At 36.4% G+C, this 19,418-nt stretch overlaps 1 protein-coding gene across 1 annotated transcript; it reads right to left on the reverse strand.

The window, feature by feature from the left end:
* Positions 1-1,816: 1,816 nt before the first annotated feature.
* LOC121324806 (intraflagellar transport protein 43 homolog A-like) lies at positions 1,817-18,107 on the reverse strand. Its single transcript, XM_041266993.1, has 6 exons — positions 17,792-18,107; positions 10,399-10,445; positions 5,284-5,356; positions 3,791-3,866; positions 3,062-3,124; positions 1,817-2,592 (listed from the first exon to the last, which is right to left on the reverse strand). Exons 1-6 carry the CDS (start codon positions 17,890-17,892, stop codon positions 2,350-2,352), a joined length of 603 nt encoding a protein of 200 aa, XP_041122927.1. The 5' UTR covers positions 17,893-18,107; the 3' UTR covers positions 1,817-2,349.
* Positions 18,108-19,418: the final 1,311 nt, after the last annotated feature.

The following is a 19,418-nucleotide window of genomic DNA, read 5'->3' on the forward strand; positions in this document are numbered from 1 at the left end:
AAAAATCACAAAATGGGGGGCAGGAGCCAAGGCTATTTCTTTTGTTTGGAATCAAGCTTCTACATTACTTTATTTTCAAATAATCATTTTCCTCCAATTTTGAAGCCAAGTTTGTAAACAACTTTGGGCCCTATTCAATTACTGGTCATTTTTAGCTGGGAAAAAGCATGTTAGCAAAAGGTTTTTTTCAATAAACAATTGAATGAAGAGCAATATTAAAACTTTTTTTTTTTTTTTAAACTGCTGTATTGAACTGGGGAATACATTTGGTAATATAAATGGCCTGAAAATAATTGAAGTCACAGAGGCATTTGGAACCTCTAAAAACATTACTGATCTTCAAAGCAAACACAATGCACATTTAGAAAATAACGTTAGATGAAGGATCTTAAGCACAATGGGTAGATTTTTATTCACAGCATACAATCCAAGATTTAAACCAATAGACATCCCTAACGGTGGGACTGCTCCTGCTGGAGTTACACAGAACAAAAAAATGAACAGTAGACTTTATTCACACATCTTTAATGTTAAGAATGTTGATTTTAAAAATCTACATATCCATCTCAAACAAATGATTTAACTTCTCTTTCCCACAAACAAGACGTTTATTGCTAGTTCTATACTGTTGGTAACATGCATCCATCTCCACTGCGATAAACTCAAAATCAGTATCATCGATGACCAACTTGCTGTGGCTGTACAGTACATGTAAAAACTGAAGTGTGACAAACAAGAACGGACAGAAAGGTTCATCCATGCATTAGCAGATTCAGAGTTACCCAAGTTTCATCATGACTGGATCTTTAAAAGGCTAAAAACGAAAATCATAAATGATTTACACCTTACACCCTCAATTACAAGGACACAAATCTCTACAATGTATAGACTTGCATTAATGTTATATTTGAGGATCTAAAAATAAGACTTCTATGTAATGTATTATCCTTCCAAAGTCATATGCAATAAAATGAGAATAATCCAAAGCACTGGCTTCTGACATTGACTCACCCTAGTTTAGCTAGTTGCCAAAGGCAATTTAAAAGTTGACAGTGTTCATTACAACTGTATCTCTTAACTACAGAAGCTCTATAGCACTGGGGTGGAGAAGCAGGTCTAAATAAGGAAGGTCAGTTAAAAGAATTTGAACCAGGTACTTGCCAAACCATGGCTCAGTTTAATCTGTGGGCTGGCTTGGGGGTTGTTCGGCAAAGGCACGCCATCACTCTGATCAGAAGGTTTTGCTTCCAATCTCATCTAAAATGCTACAGCTCTATCATCCTCTGCATAGAAAACAAAATCTCAGTAAAATGCCGGCACTGAAGTTGCTAATGCTGCTACCTCCGGAGAGACAGCTAGAGGTTGTCTCTACATGGATGGTGACTGCACTGCTCTGCAGGGGGCAAGAAGAGGGCACCACAGCAGCTGCTCGCAACATATGGGAGGAATTAATTAAGCATTTATAAACAAACCCAATGCAGGAAGAGTGTCTTGAAGTTTATACACATCAGGTTACTGTACTTTTCAGATCTCTTTATGCACAAGCTTTAGGAAATCCTAAATGTTATATACTATGGAGAATGGAAGATAATACTTCAGCGTTTATCAGGACTGCATCTCATTCCAAATGCAAAACATACACGCAAGAGCTCATCTTCAATTCCAAATGTGACGTTTGAGTTGTACAGGTAGAAACAAACCTCACTTTGCAGCTTCATAAATGTATCTGGGCGCTAATGATAAACAAAGATATATTATTTTAAATGGCCAAAAACAAACAAATGTGGAATTTAGCCTACAACACTTCAAAAAAAAAAAAAAAAAAAAAAAAAAAAAAGAAAGAAAATGATTGCTATAATCAGAGAAATATATTTTAATTTCTCACAGTAAATGTTTAAGCATTGCTCCCATACGTATAACAAGAGTGTTCAAATTCCTAGGAATATTATTCTAGAGTTATGTTTGAAGACAATCCTCTTCCATCAAAATCTCATTCAGTAGAAATCTAGAGGCTGTTGACAATTCAATGCAATCCTATTAAAATACTGTTTCTTATAGAATTGCAATGGCCTGCTGAAGTGCCTACATAACCACATGCACACTGGGCTGATGATGACTAATATGTAAAGACTGACCACACTGAACTTTCAGTAAGCGAAGAACATTTACATGACCTGTAGAAAGCAAAGCAGCTAAATGAATAAAATGTATTTCTGCTGTCTCAAAAACTTTTTTCTTGTACGCTTTTGTTTTTGAATATCTGACATAACTTTACTACAGTACTTGAAAGCCAGGCTCTGCACATACTGCAAATCAAAGCAGTGACATCCTTCAAAAATGCAGATTTATTCACAGCAACTTGTTATCATCCTTTTTTGGTATCAAGTGGCACATGTCTCTGCTTAGGACAGAAGTGTGAAAGCAAATGCAGAGTCCTATTTTCAGCATATTTATATAAGTAACCCAAACTGTATATCCCTTAAAATCAGGCAAGCAATGTGTGTGGTCCTCCTTGTCCCCTTGATCCCATTCAGTCACCAGCTCTGAAGATACCTCAGTGAACAAATGATCCCAGTTCCAGCCAACATCCTCCTAAAGATGGCAAAAACAAGCCCATTAAAATTATGGCGTGGCAGCTTTGTCACAAAAGGATTCTTTTCTTCTTGTGTGATACCCACGATCAAACTTGACCAAGAGACTCTCACAATACATCTCTTTAGCAACTACGAAACCAATATTATCCCAAAACCAAAGTCACATGACCCCAATATGGCAGTCACCTCCGGTCTCAGATCAAAGTGAAGGGTGTCGTTAGATTCTGCCAGAGGTGTTTACTTTCCACAACCAATAAAATATGAATTTGCAAGCGGAGATGTTTTATATCAGCAATTGCGGGTGCTTTTCTAATTCCTACAACCTCCCCTCACAGGGATGCTTAATTGCTTGAAGACCTCTTTATGCTCCTCATGCCAAGAGACATCATAAAACCTATCTGGCTACCAGACATTACATCTGTATACTTAGTAACAAATGAGGTGAAAATACAAAGTATAAAACCTACCTCTCTGACTTCCTGCTCTGGTGCCAATACTTTATTGAGAGGTTTTAGGTCAATTTCTCCATCCTGTAGAAGCAGGTGAAAAAAGATTTGGAAATGCGCTGAAAATGTCAATAAGCGGATGCTCCTTCTTACTTTTATGATAACAATCATTCATTCAGTTTTATAGACTACAGAGCCAAACAGTAAACAAATGGCTATTATATACTGCAGCATATGGGTTTGTTTAATCTGGCGTTCAGTTGTCTTCACCCAAAGGATTAAAAACAATGGTTTCCCTGGCTCTTTGCAGTTGAAAAACTGTAATTAGCGGTTACACTGTGAAACAGTTACAAAATAATTAGCCTGAACAGTAAAATTAATACTTTAAAATGTCTATTTTCACAGATGGCAGAATTTGACCAATAAATACTTAATAGCCCTCTAGTGGTGAAAAAAAAAAAAATTAACTAATAATTCTAAAAGACAACTGACTTTTTCATATAACGGATGGTAACAGATAACATGGGTATCTCGTATAAATAACCTTATTAAATCATCTTTTTACCTGCATTGGAACGGTTCTTTCTCAATAGCAAATGGTTTACAGTATTCACTATATTGAGATTAGTAAATAGAAAAAGCCAGATCACAGGGATTAAGTGTTGTTACTAGAGACTAAACTGATTGTGATTTTATTTTTATTTTTTTTATTGTGCTTGGTAAGCTTATTTTGTTGCTTTGTCGACTTACCAATGTCTGAAAAGCCGAATGTTTCATGAGATCATCGTCCAGGTCGAGGTAAGTCATCACCCTGTTAACCTGTATCCTGACAACAAAAATACAGTTTTCAGGCTTCTAGGCAAAGCCCTTTATATATGTAATATAGTTCAGCAGGAGACATTTTGGGCAACAAATTTAAGATTTAGATCCCCAGTTTTACTCTATGAAACCCAAGTTTCTCATGAACCACTATGAACACTGCATTGGAATTTGAAAGTTGTAATTAAACTCTGATTGGATTGCTCTCAAGTAGAAGGATCTTCTATCATATTGCATGCTAACTTAAGCCATTTATTTGCAATAACAAAGACATCTTTAAAATGAGTTGCAGATAATTTGTAGATAACATGAAAATGTTTGCTGATCATTGGGAACAATTAATCTCCATCCTCTTGGGAGTAATGACTTCAACTGGTGACACAATTCAGGCACTGTTGTTTGTACAGTTGTGTGACAAAAATAATTATTTTGTACTTCCCAAGGCCAAGCTTTCCTTAGCCAGTCTTATGGTGCATCTGTTACGGACAGCATTTTTACATTTCTTGATGATTCAATCAAAATGTTACTGGCTTCGTTAAGGACGACACATCCTTGTTTGTTATCGCAACCAAGTCAACTGGATTATAAATACATAAAATGAAGCCCAGCTGCTTATCTGTACTTTCAATTCGAAGCGTGCGAAGCAGTCGCCCTAGCAATGCATGCCAGTCCTACTTTCAGCACATTACACGCTACATTGCTCCAGCAATGAGTTCAATGTGGATATTATCACACACGGAAAGACAGGGATTGCTTAATAACATACAACGTTGTCGCAGCTATGCCACAAAGCAGACACATGTCAGGTTGTCTCTCAGTCTTGTAAATCAAATTATACTACATTTTTCTTCAACAATAGCAAACTATTACTGTTTTTTTTTTCTTCTGTATAACCACCCTGTATCCCAACAACCTTTTTTTTTTTCTATGATAGCGTGGCATGCTTGCACAGCAGGACCTTGAATTTATGTGCAATTTGCATTTTTTGTGCTTAGTACTTTTTCGTTCATGTTTATCACCATGTGTTCTGAACCATCGTGGAGCAGCTCCATGGATGTGCTTATACATCATACCTCTACCTCCTCCAGTCATGCAAACCTGCACTGATTATTTCCAAGTCTGAACTATTTTCGTTTGCGAAAAACTTTTCTGATTGAATTTAAATAACACAATTAAATTATTTTTAAACAAATCTGCAATGTTGTGTCTGTCACCTTGTTACCTCGTAATTTATAAAAGAAACAATTGTTCATCACCAGTAATAAATATCTTAAACAATGAATAAACAAACACATGTATAACTGAACATGCTGCTGTTATTTACTCATTCCTCATGCAGTCATTTCAACATATTTATTAATATAAGCTTTGGTAAAATAGTGTTCAAATAGCGAGGCAGGTAAACTGTCTAAAGTTCTAGTTACCTGGGTGGAGCCGCAACCTGCATTGTGAGGTCCTCTTCTTGAATGTCTTCAAGGTCTGGGATTACTGGGACATCTAGAAGTGTAAAAATTGTTCAACTTTACAGCAGACTCATGGTAAACTCAGAATGCAATTAAACCCCTTCCTCATATGGTTAAAAACTTTTCAGAAAGACAGGATGCATCACATAGATGGGTCATGGGTAGTTTCAAAGTTATTTTACAAAAACAAATCGATATACAGTTGTTTAATTTGAGGAAAAGGCCAATTCTAGTATCTTGTCCACTCTATAAGACAAAGTTGAGAGACGGTACTCTCTGGACACGTTTTTTTTTTTTCTTTTAGCACCACAGCCCAGCAACTTATACATTTCTAATTTAACACAAAGTACAACCTAACCGATGTGAAGCCTCAAAACCTTCAATGTGTAACCAAACGACCTTGCACAAGCTTCAAGACACTACAGCAGATAAAGAAGATTTTTAAAATTCTTAACAATTTCATTAAATAAATCTCACTGGCCAACAGAAAAATACAAACAAAACAAAAAAAAAAAACAACACACACACCTTACTCTTTGGGGGAGAAAAAAAAAAAAGGTCCTAGTTCTTTTTACAATTTGCATCTGATTTGATATTTTGTCTTACCATATCCTCCTTGGAGCTGCCCTGTCACAACAGCCAGGCTGCTATGAATATTCAAGAAGCAGGACACAGTCTTTCCTGCTGAGTGTGGGGCTCAGGCCAGGGACTCCCCTGAAAGAACCCCCCGCTACACCAGCATTTGTGCCCTGTCACTGCAAGCCACCCGGTGGACCTCAAGTGGGCAGCACTTCAACCTGATGTCCACTCTGCCACTCTGCATCTCCCTATGTCCCTACTCTGCACGCAGCCCGGGCAGCGTCCAACTATGTGCAAGAGTATTTTTATACGAGCCCATCTGTGTAAGGTCGGAAGTCACTATGTGCCTTGGCAGGGTGGCTGTGCCAAGAGTCGCAAACACACTGGTCAAACAGTAGGAATTCTCTTTAATTGGCAAAAAGCAACAGGACATAATATGGCTAGGCTCCCAAGAAGGGCAGAGCGAACTCATTGAGTTTAGGAAATTTAAAACAGACTTTTAAAAAAAAAAAAAAAAAAAGTTTTTTAGCGAGCTCAGACTATTTCAGGAATCCTTAAAAACAAGACCAAATGAATACATCATCAAGTGCACAACTGTTTAAATTAATATGATTTCTGGAACATCACTTGTTTTTTAAAAAAAGGTTGGCTCAGTGGTTTGAGGCTTGTATTACACATCTCAAGGGTGTAAAAGGCTGAAATCCCAGGCTTGGCTGTATGCAGCTTCCTGTCTAGACTCTGGATGAGGGGGCTAACGGCACAGCAAGTTGCAATGAATCCCCAACCTTTGGGAAGACATGTGCCTGCCCATTGTAGAAGCAACACAGCAGGCTGATCTTGGTCTGCAAATGTATATTTTTCTTCTAAATTCAAAAGCATAACACAATGGCATTTTGCACAGTTATGTGCAATTAGGTGTGATGCCATGTTTTCTCAAGTATCTCTAAAAAAACAATGAACTGTTTCAGGAAAATTAAGTAAAGCAAGACTATTTGTAACATTAGCTTCTTACCACAATGACACACCCTTTAGGAAAACTAGTTGGATAAACCAAGAAAAAATTGTATACACAGGGACTTATTAATGTAACGTCTGTGGCCACCAAAACATTATTAGCTACTAGATATACAACAATAAGAACGTTTAAAACAACTTTGTATTTGATTATAATGCCCAGTTACCGAAACATTTAAAAGTAACAACAATGCAAATCGTTAAGAACTTTTGATAATCTCAGTTGGCCTTGCCTGGGTAAATTTTTTTTAAAAATGAAGTCCTTTTGAAGTAACAAATATTATAAAGCTTGGCTTTAGGGAGACATGGCTGAATGCACTAAAACTGCATTCATAAGGCTGGTTCTGGAAAGGAGTGCCCAGTAATGTCAAACAGACTTGTGATAATCTGCAGTATCATAGGTAAGCCAAAACAACTAAATGGAAATTCTAGTCTCCTACAGTCTAAATTAAAAAAAAGGTCCAAGATGTGAATCTACCGTTTAATATTGTTCTCTCACTTTCAGGTAAAGTCATTGTTTTAGGGTAGATAACCAAACAAAAACAATATGGAAATTATAAAATGTTTTTTAATTAATGAAATTGGTCTGATTTAGCATGTGACAGGATTCATCTGTGTTCTGAAATCACGGCACTGGTATTTCATATTCATGAGTTTCTCTGACATTGTTGTCTCATTTAAAATGCACTTTATTCAGCAAATTTCAGCACTCCCCCAAGCCCAACCCGACCCCCAATCAAAGATAAGTCTTTTCACAATGACATCAAAAGTCCAGGGCATACAGATCTTTGCAAATACTTTAAAAGGCCCCTTTTCTATCTCCATAACAATGTTAGAATACAAGATAAAGCTTCTTCAGTAGGTGTGAGCTGTATACAGAATCTTTGTCAATAACAGTTTATCAACTGTTTCCCTTTCTGCTATGGGTTCAAGATCTGGGGCAAGGCTCCCATTTTTAGGAAGCATAATCACAGAGAGAAAAGGTTAACTTAAGTTTACTAACATGCACAAACTACTGTTTTTACAATATTGTTTTTTTATTTACTTTTGTAATTTAACTGCAGATTATTTGAAATATCTTAAACTGTGGAACTGAATCTCACACTGATTGGTAAGTGCCTTCTTAGTATTCTATTGTAAATAGCTTGCATAAACTGAAATGAAAAGTACCATCTTCGTATCCTGGATGAAATACACCTAAGCGTAAAAGCACCACTTTTGAAAAGGGGATTTTAAAGAACAAGCTGAAATCAACCTTGTGCTTTTGGCAGTGTCTGTGCTAGTAAAAAGAAAATGTTATACTACAACTAAAGTATAACTTTAACATTACCTACAAGACAGGTAAGTGGATATACTAATATAAAAGTCAGAGTGGGCTGGGTTTTTAATTAAACATTTTTGGCCTTTATTCTGGCGTTAAGATTTCCAAACAAAACCTCTTCAAAACATACTAGTCTCACATCCACATTCAGGTATAATATTGTTTTAAACAATAATAATAATAATAATAATAATAATAATAATAATAATAATATTCTATTTATATCAAAACACTATAAATGAACTGCAATCTAAACAAGATGTATGCTAGATATTGTTTTGGTACCAACCAAGCAGCTCATGATCCATTCAGATCCTTTTATTAATCATGAGCTAGCTTCAACTGTGTAGGTTGTATTTGTTCCATTGCATTAAGGCTTCAATGCTGCACACATGGTGTGCATACGGCTTAATTACGTTTCGTACTGTACCTCCAGATTATGTTTAGTGATAGAGTTGGTCCTCACAAACTATTGGTGCTCTGGAATGAACTTGCAGTGCTGAAGCAATATATATTGCTATTTTTTTTTCTTCTAGAAAACCATTTATAAAAAGGTATTGGCAAAACCTGTAGCACCTCAGTATGTAAAAAGAATTTGAAAACAAAGCACTACATTTAAAAAAAGAAACCAGAAGCTTAGCAACACAAACATTTGTGACAGCAGTCTGTTCTTTTGAAATGCGATTGGCACATGATGGATGAGGGTGCCCGGCTGCCACTTTCTCTCGTGTCAGCCTGTGGTCCTGGGGGACGATAAAATAATCAGGAGCTGTATAGCTATCTCACTAACCCTCAGCTGCTGCAATTTCCAAAGCCCACGCCTCTGGTGCTGCATAAAGAGAGCTCCTTTGCGCTGTAATCATCTTTTTAAGTTTCACTTACATAAAAGCTGCACCACCAACAGACCAGTTACAAAACAAACCATTACCAACTCCAAGTCTTCAAATACCACTGTTGGTAGGTGAGAGATGTAAAGAATTCCAGATGAATGCTTTGTCTAATAACCTACATCTTGTTATTTGCCAACCCTGCATCAAGAGTCTCACCCTCCCCCCCAATGTAGACAGAAAGAGACAACCTTTTACTTTCACTCCTGAAAGAAATGTCATAGTTTGTCTGATGATAAAGTCCAGTTCATTTGCAGTTTCAAGATACCTGACTATTTTATTCTTAAAACTCTGAATAGACTTTAAACAAAGTCAATGCTTTGTTAATATTGCCTCTTGTCTCATTCTTGTTTTGGTGACAATGGACACTGATAAAGAAATACAGTTTTACTGGTTTTACTCTAAAATAACTTTACAGTCACCACTCCTGAAAAATTACTTATTTTTAAATTAAATACAAATACCATATATATATATATATATATAAACACCATATATATATATATATATATAAACACACCAACCAAGGGGACCTTGGAAGATGACGGGTGTTGTGGCAGGACTTTTGAATATATATATATATATAAACCAACAAACCTTCTACTGAACTCTGAAGGCACTGAAATGTACGTAACATCTTAATAAACACAAGGAATAGGGAGTGTAAACAGAATGGCTGCACTCAGGTGCAATTTAGGGGAAATGCTCAGGCAATTTCACTGTTATTTCCCCTGCTGATGTGGGTAGAAAAATTGAACAGTTATCTCTGACTCTGATCTGTTTAAATTTCTCCAATTCCTACAATGTTTGTGCTGAGGACCACCAAGCCCTGAGGTGCATAAGTCATGGCAGCTTTTGTCCCTTTGGATTCAAAATATCTACAAGTTACTAAGCAGAGATCTAGCGTGTATTTACAGTTTTCAATATTTTGTAAAATGTAATATACAACTGTGCATACAATCTTGTTTATTTAACTGAATTCCTGATCGAATATAGGTTTGATTGAAACTGGGTCACTCAAAAATAACTGAAAGCAGATTATATATATACACCCCCCCCCCCCCCCCCCCCCCCCCACCCCCCAACTAGACAGGTGCCTTTAAATCACAACCATGCAATCTGGCAGCCTACCGAAGTCTTTACTTAACCAAAACTGTAGATAATGAATTATTAACATTTTTAAGCAATGTCATTCAGATTGCTACGATGGCAGGTTTTCAGGTTTCTCTGCTACCTCATTGGAGGCACACATTAGTATATCGAGAACCCGCTCACCTCCTTCCTCGTCAGAGCCCTCTGGGGTTTGCGGTCTCAAACGTCTACTGCAAAAACAGGAAGTACAGAAAATGAATTATTTAATGCTTTCAATCTGCTCTAATGATGAGGTCATCATCATTGGTTGTTTCAAGATGGGGATTTAACTTTGATGATGAATTTTCAACTAAGTGAATCTACACATGGTTTGATATTAAGATCACTTCATAAGTGTTGGCACATTATTTTTTTTTTTTTTCAGGCTGACTGGAATGCTCTTGCCAAATTCCTTGGTGTTTGATATGATCATTGGCTCTAGGTTGCAAGCCTAACTATACAGAGGGCAGTTTCTCTATTTACAGTGCAATCATGCAATTATATTTTAAGCCCTGCCCCTCTGTTAAAATAAATTATTGCAGTAGTAAACATGCTATGTGTAATACCTATGTGCAATACCATGAAATGGACAAGCAATAAACAGGTGAGTGGATTGCTATGTAACAGACATGACTTGGCATGCTTTTGTAGCATTAAGTTCTTCAAGGCACAGTGATTTAAGCTTTTTTTTTTTTTTTTTTTGGAACAAACCTTTCATGCTTCAAATAAAAATGAAACCAAGTTCTGCTAAGCAGCCTTTTATAAACAGATGAGGGTGGCATTTTGCTGTCCTGCCATTTCAGTAGTTAAGTGAGAATGAATATTTACTACATTAAAAAGGACAAAAAAGCTCCACCAGATGTTCTTCTTTTATTAAAAACTATTGTATTGCAAGGCAAATCGATAGTGACAAGCTTTAAAGGAAGTATATAGGGGGGATGGGTAAAAACATACTCCTCAACCTTATCAGCCGCTGGTCTTATTCCAGACCTGGGACAGAAGAAAATAAAAATCTTATTAGAATTGACTTGATTAAGCCTTTTAAACTCAAGAATAACAGCATGCTGAGCTAATTCTCCTTTAACCTGAGATGCAGTACAGCAGAAGGGTGCTGAAGCAGCACTTTGTAAAGCTAATGAAAGGACAGTTACATTCTTTTAAGACAGTCTATCATTCACTAAGTGACCACATCTACTGACTGTAAAGCTAAAAACGCAAATATACGTACAGTTTTCATTAAAAAAAAAAAAAAAAAAAAAAAAAAAAAAATCCCCCAAGATGTAAAAGGGGAATGTGATAAAAGAAAGGGCATACTGGCCAACTAAAAAACTAGTTTATAGTGCCAGTGTGAGTCAAAATTAAAACAAGTGCACTCATCACTTGTGTAACTACCATTGCTTATAAAACCAGATTAACAATTGTAGTTTAACAACATATATTTGCTTGGTAAATATCCCCTTTATATAATAATAATGAATAAGTTCAAGTTCTTTATTTATTGCAAATGTCCTCTTTTTAGACACCTATCCTGTTCCCTTCTCAATATTGTCTTCTCATATATCTATTGCAATGGCACATCTGTATCTTAGTTGATCATTAGCACCATCCTAGTACCAAAAAACATCCAGAATTGAATGCAAACAGGCGCTGAAACATTAAGGTTATCTCCAAGGGATGCATTGAAAAAAGCGCGTAAACTTTAATACTATTGACAATCAAGTAAAACACATCATAAGCTTTACATCGGCTTATCGAAGGTTTGATAAACTACAAATAAGTTTGTCAAAGGCTTGGTTGATTTTTTTACTGCCATTTTATGCCATGGTTTTACAAAGAAGCAGAGGTGTCTTTCTCTGCTCGATACTGTTCATTTGTGCTGATGCAGAGGCTTACTGAGGGGTGCCACCTGCTGGTGAAACATGCAACTTAAAACAACTGTGTTACAGTACAGCTGGGAACCCAGCAGACTCCTGCAAAACCGTAGGAGATAGGAGGTTTAATTCATACACAAACAAATTCATATTATAGGATAAGAAATGTAACACATGTTTTAAACAAAAAAAAAATTGTAATTCAGAGAAAAGTCAGATTGCCAAAAATCAGATACTAGTATTGTACCATGCCAATAGCTTCTGTATTTCTAAAACATTTTACAAATACTGAACAAAATTATTTTCTGAACCCAAGATAAACCACCTCCTAAGAAAATCCCTATTAATATATCTTCCCCTTCTTTAAATTGTTCCATTCCCTCGTATTTTTCAGACCATTTCTAATTTTTTCCCGATCTCAACAGCCCAGAATGTAATAGTCTAATGGGATGTCATTTTTCAGTTGGTTAATTAATTTCTTCAGTTCCTCTCTCTGCCATTCATTTTCTTTCCACTGTATAGTACTCCCAAAGAAACTTAATCTCAATGTAGGTCAGTGCCTATTGCAAGCCACTGAAATGCACATATTTTACTTTTTTCCTACTAGAAATGTATGTCTCCTGCAAGTCTGAGTTGTGAAAAAGAATGTGCTCTAATCCATTACCCTAATATGTATTTTTGAATAGCACTCAGTGCCATCAGGTGATGAAACTTTGTAATTGTACAAAAGATATTTTAGGGAAAGTTAAATCCTACTTGATTCCTGCTCTTTAAAACAACAACAAAAAAACTGGTGTCAGATGCACATTTGCACGGTTCTTATTATTTTAAAAGGAACTTGAAGGCAGATTGTGTTTCCAGCTTGAGGCTTTTAAAATGAACAGGCTGACATAAACCCCAGCTTTCCAGCCAGATGCACTGTTGTGTGAGGTGACCACACGCTCCAGAAGGTCATGGATTCCTGTACCACTTCTACTGGGGGTTCTGAAGTCTGCCTAGACACAGGCAGCAGTGGGCTGCTATCCTTAGTGATGGAGCAGGCGGCTGCTTCCCAAGGGAGAGAACAAACAGATCTTGTCGTCGCCTCATCATGCAAGGAGCTTCATTACTGACCCAGAGCAGGAGAAACTGTCAAGCACTGGCTGTGAGAAATCTACCCGCAATTCAACTCTTAGCCTCTGCCAGGTGGTAGTTTTAAACATTAAGAACAAACTGATTTTCTTTTACATAGCTAAGCAGGAAAAAAAAAAAAAAAAAAAGATTTATTCAAACAAACTAGATATTTTTTGGAAAGCAGATGCTGTCTGTTGATTATATACTTTTACAGAGAGACCACAGTCTTACCAGCACTGTCATACTGCTGCTTTCTACTTCAGAAAGATAACAAAGACAAGCCTGCTTAATTTCTTGGCCACTGTAACTAGTCACTTAGTTTTAAGTTAAGTTAGAAAAGCAGAAGCACACTGTCCACCATCTTTCTGACCTTGACTCAAGTCTCCAAGATGAGGATGTTTCAACACGCATTATGAGTGCTTGATTAAGACTTATGTAACAAGAAAAGATGGACATAGTAAAACTGTCTGGAAAAAGCATAAAATATATTGTGACAACCTGGCTCTGAATGTTCATCAATAAACCGACAGATCATTTAGTGTCAATTAGGAGTGATAGATTGGCAAATCCTGGCGTTTCTTCACCGAAATTAACAGGAGGAGGGCAGGGATGATTGAGAGTGATGTGTGACATTGAGTGGAAAAGTCCTTGGTGTCCCACTGGAACCATTACTTTCCCTTCAGTAAGGATCAATGGCTGAACAGGTCCAAACACCTTTAACCCCACCTTTTGCATCCAAGAAGCCACGTGTTAAAATGGCAAAGAAGACTGACACGTTGACCCTTTACCATCAGATGAATTGAGTATACTACTTTCTTTGACTGAATTAGTGATATGTCAAACGAGGCACAAAACCAGAATAAGTCTGCATGGATAGGTGGATATTGGAATACTGATCAAAAACACAAAGATTAAATGTAGAAACAAGAAAGAACAACAGAAATACATGAATTACACCCATCTGTTTTACATCTTGAGAGCAATGGCAGAAAGCCATGGGAAAACAAAATATGAGCTACTTTATATTATCATAAATACCCTTATAGCAAGAGAAAGGCATTTCTATTTCTAGAATCTCTGCTTCCATCTGAAACTGTCAATAACTTAGTCAATAACAAATTTTGAATCTGCTTCTCTAGATTTATTTTATATATATATATATATATATATATATATATATATATATAGTTTGATATATGTATACCCCTGATTCTGATCAAAAGTTGTGCTAAGGAAATGTCCTTAGCGAGTTTCATCACAGTAACTTGTATTGGTTAAAATGTCACTGCTGGTCACGTTATTTCCCTTAAATGTAAAACATCTATGTTTCCTAATATGAGAGTATAAAATAAAGACTGTGGGAACCATAATGAGCGTTTGCCAGAAGCCGGTTTCTCTAGGATATCAGAGCACGACCTGAAATAACTACTGATGGAAAAATGACTCTCTCTCTCCTTTGGGTCTAAAAATAGCATAGTGGCACAAATGAGCAGAGATCACGGCATTGTGAACAAGCCATAGGACAAACATCTGAATGAAAGAATTCAAGAAAGCACTTACGTGTGAATGAAAAAAAAAAATCACAATTCTCATAACCAAATTGGGGCTTCAAATGATGCAGAATTTCAAAGTATTTAGTACTTGAGAGGAAATATCAATTTTCCTTATCCCTTTCAATTGGAACTAAAACTAAACTGAACTGGAAGTCACCACAGCTAAGTTATTTAATTTAGGGCAGTGAGCAAAGCTGAAATATTCAAGACGGGCAAAAGCTTTTTTTTTTTTTTTTTGGCTACTTTTGAAAGTTAATGGATGCAAGTGAATTTAGCAAAAAAAAAAAAAAAAAATTTAAAAATATAATACATTTAAGGGGTGGGGGGGTCTCCACAAGGACAAACAAGGCATGCATTGTATTACAATCTTTTTTTGCAAATCCATTAAAATGTATGTAACTTTTTGCAGAACTTATCAGCCTTAAAACATTCCCCCTTAGAAAAGTTTTCAAAAAAAGGCACCTCTCACAAATAAGTTTGACTGTCACATGTCAGCTCATGGGGCTGTTTTGCATAGGGTCAGATGTAATAATTGCGTTTTGATTTGCACATTGCCAGATGTCCTCATTATTCTCCTGCATGGCACCATTCACAATCAATAGATGGCAAATGTGGAAATTTAGAATCACTTAAATTAGTACTTGAAATTACCTTTTTTTCCATACAAAATAATAAATTGTACGCTCATTTCAAAGTTAACTATGGATAAAATACGCTGTCTCAGGGATTGGTATTATCAACTAAACGAATGCACCATTAATTAAAATCCTGCTGATTTAGTGTCAAGCCATACATGAACATGTACCTAAATATGTTTCTAATTAAATAAAATATGTAATGTCTAAATACAAAGAGTCTGTTATCTGAGTTCAACCACAGTTGAAACTGATCTAAAAACTACAAAAAAGGCTGAAAAATGTGACCAATCAGTGAAATTATTTTATAGCGGAAGAAATGGAGAAAACAAAATACCGGCCGATAAAACATCTCAAAATAAACCAACTGGTCACACGACACCTCACAAAAATGTATTTTTTATGTAGAAACTGGGTCGCAGAGGGCGCGAGAATCCCATTTTTACATTGAGGAAGTTGGCCTAATTTGGAAAGATTAATGCAAAAGCATTGCTGAAATTCCTTGTTGGGGAATTTGGCTCAGCTTACTACTCTTGGGGACAAAACTGGACCTCAACACTCCAAATGGCAGCACTTACAAAAAACACAAACAGCTCTGTCATACGTCCTTTCTAATTTCACTTTGGAGGAAAATTAGCTCGGATTTTGGAAGCAAAGCTTATTTGGAAGCAAATGTGCATGGTCAGTTATGTGAACTTTAATGCAAAACTGAATGCACTTTTCTGGCATGTATTATTAAGTTGGTATATGTGAAGTGTTTGTGCTGACTATTCTTACTGCACTGACAACTTATTCTAATTTAGTTCAAACCTGAATACGAATGCACTCCTTACAGTAGGATACATCTGAAACAAAGAAAAGATGCTGTTGTTCTGCCACTGAGGCCTGTTCTAACTACTGGATCATAACTACTGCAAAAAATATATTGTACTGCAAACAAAAACCAAACACATGCAGCAGAACAGGGAAGTGAAAAAGAAATGCTACTAATACTAGATTCAATTTATCCATATCTCTAATTTCTCCATCGGGAAAACAAAAATGTACCTTATCAGAATCCTGCTATTCATAAACAAAGAATAATCTTTAGTACAGTCCTGTTATCGGTTATAATTCTAGGAGTTTCAAAACTGTAATGGAATTGGAACGGGTATTATGAAACAGATTAAAAGTAGTTCAAGCTACATAATCACACACAGAAAGGCAGCATTTTGCATATTAAAACATCCAAATACTGGAACTAGTGAGAACAACTCTCCAATGTAAAGTATTGTGCATGCAAGATTAAAGCCAGCATGGTCAAACTGTGAATCAAACTCACTATGTAGCAGCAACATGTACAGTGCCTCTTGCAGTGTACACAGACACTGCACTCCCCATACTGAAAGCTGTTATACAAATACCAAGTAAACACTACAATAACAATACAATACTACAGCTGTGTTGGGTTTTTTTGTATTGAAAAGCTACAGTACTAAATTAGATTCATAAAAACTACTACTCTATATACCATATTACAGTACGTCATCTTCATCCTCTTCTTCGTGAAGTTTCAAAGTTCAGCAAGATTAGAAACAAAAATACTGAAAATAAGACCAGGGGAGAGAGTACCTGGGACAGCTAGCTATAGATATAATGAAAAAAAGAAGAATGATAAAACTTATAACTATTTTATGACCCCAAATTAGGGGTCTGTGAAGTCAGTTATACTGTCCACCTGGATTAGTTTACAGCTACCAAAATCAGGTTGCATACCTGTCAACTCTTACGGGGTTCCCATATTTCTTACAAGCCTTATTGCAAATCAAAACCTCACGGTCAGGAAAAAACACAAGGCAGGTGTGTCACTGAATGATTACTTCAAAAAAAATGCTGAAGCAGTTCGCAAAAATGCCACCGCCAACAAAAAAAAACAAAAAACTGGAAAGTTGTACAGTGGACGCTACCTTAAGGAACGGGAGGACTAACCCGAATTTTGTGGATTGATAAGGGCTTCTCCTGAGGCCGGGGATTACGCGCTTTGTATTCCATGTAAGAAGAATGTGAAATGTTAAATATGTTAATAATAACAAACACAGCAGGTTGAACTCAGAAACGGTTGACAGGTATGAAGCTGCTAAATCTAAATTACTTTCGTTCAGGGTTAACCTTTGAGGACGCATTAAATGAGCCTCTTTCTGAACAACTGAAATACTGATGAGGACTTAAAATAACCAGACAGCATTTTTCAGCAAAGTGTGGTTTTCCTTTATTGAACTCCAGTTTTTCAAATGTCTCATTTAATAACGTTGTTAACTGAATTAAAGGAACGAGCAGCAGCAGCGCTAGCACGAAAGGGGGTATAAACTGTAGCTACAGTATGTACCTCTCCACCGGATGCTGAAGTGGATTCTTTCCTGTTTCCAGTTTCTTCTTTCTGAAGCTCCTGTGACTGACGTGCTCCGCGGAGTTCATATAGCTATACATTGTAAGGCTCGTAATACAGATTTTCAAAGGTTCTTGTTTTGAATGTAAACATGCAGGAGTGTAAGGAACGTCATGCTAGTTGTGCTGCAGCTTAAAACAAAACACAGATAGCGGGCCAACACAACTGCGTGTGTAACAAAGAAAAGCGAACACACACACACAATAAGTAACCGCTCCATGTATAACACAGGTGGTACAAATACAGTATCACTGTTCTAATATTTAGGGTACACATCACTCACAGATTTCTTCCTGACGCTGTCTCCCAGCTCCAGACTATCCGCCATCTTTAATCTTTGCACTTCAGTCGCTAACAACAACTTCCTGGTAACCGGAAGCAGCGTCCCCAGCAACAGTTTCCAAGGCGACGTTCACCGCTGCGAGATATAACAGGAGAGAGGAGTAATAATTATAATATTATTATCAGCAGCAACAGTAAAAGCTGTATTTGTAGCAGTAATAATACTATCTGCTGACTACACTACTACTACTAATAATAATAATAATAATAATAATAATAATAATAATAATAATAATAATAATAATACAGTAATAACAGCTTTATTAATATAATGTATTTATTAATTACATATAATAATATTAATAGTAATCCGGACAATAATTATAGGATCCAATAATAATAATAATAATAATAATAATAATAATAATAATAATAATAATAACTTTGGTGCATGAAAAGTCCTAGTGTACCAGTCCTGCATTCACAAACTCCTATCCATATGAAAATAAAGAATCAGGTTACTGATGATAATAGATGAGCGCCAACGTGCAGAATTGATGTCAATGCTGTGTTGCATCATGGAACTTCAAGCACCATACTGTGCTGAAGTCAGCTCTCTGGCATGTGCAGTAAGAACGTGTGGTTTATTTTTGTTAGTCAATGATAGTTGGTGATGTGCCAGCCATTCCAGATCCTAGTATTGTTTTCCAGGACAGAGACAGCAAACGAGCATTTAGGCGACTTGGACCCTTGCCTTATATAGCGATGTTCAGTTCAATTCAGTGTAGTATTCTGACACAACCTTAAAATTCAATACAGTTTATGCTGGTGAGTCCGTTGTAGAATCCAGGTCAGTCAATTCTGACATACTAGATGTTCTCTTATATACAACATCAGCCATGCTGACTGTACATCACGCCCTTTAATAGTATAGACTAGTAAAAAAAAAAAAAAAACAAAACAAAACAAAAAAAACAACCTTGCAGTAGACTATGTTCAGGCCAAAAAGAAACGAGTAGTGTTATTGTTTAAGAGTTCTTTAATCTAGTTAAATGCTATATAGCAGTAAAGTGTTAATAGTTTGTTTAATATGTGTGTGCGTGAATAGATCTACCTGAAAGTTTTTTTCAATGTAGGTCAATTCCACGTTGACGCGGTTTGCAAACCGAAGAACATGGCAGTAATTAAAGAAAACAACATTAAATCGGCTCTGTCAGTTCTGGTTTATGTCTTAGAAAATAAGGCTTATTATGTTCGGCCACCAGAGGGCGCGTTTCACTTGCAT

The sequence above is a fragment of the Polyodon spathula genome, chromosome 12, assembly GCF_017654505.1.
Source record: "Polyodon spathula isolate WHYD16114869_AA chromosome 12, ASM1765450v1, whole genome shotgun sequence".
Lineage (NCBI taxonomy): Eukaryota > Metazoa > Chordata > Actinopteri > Acipenseriformes > Polyodontidae > Polyodon > Polyodon spathula.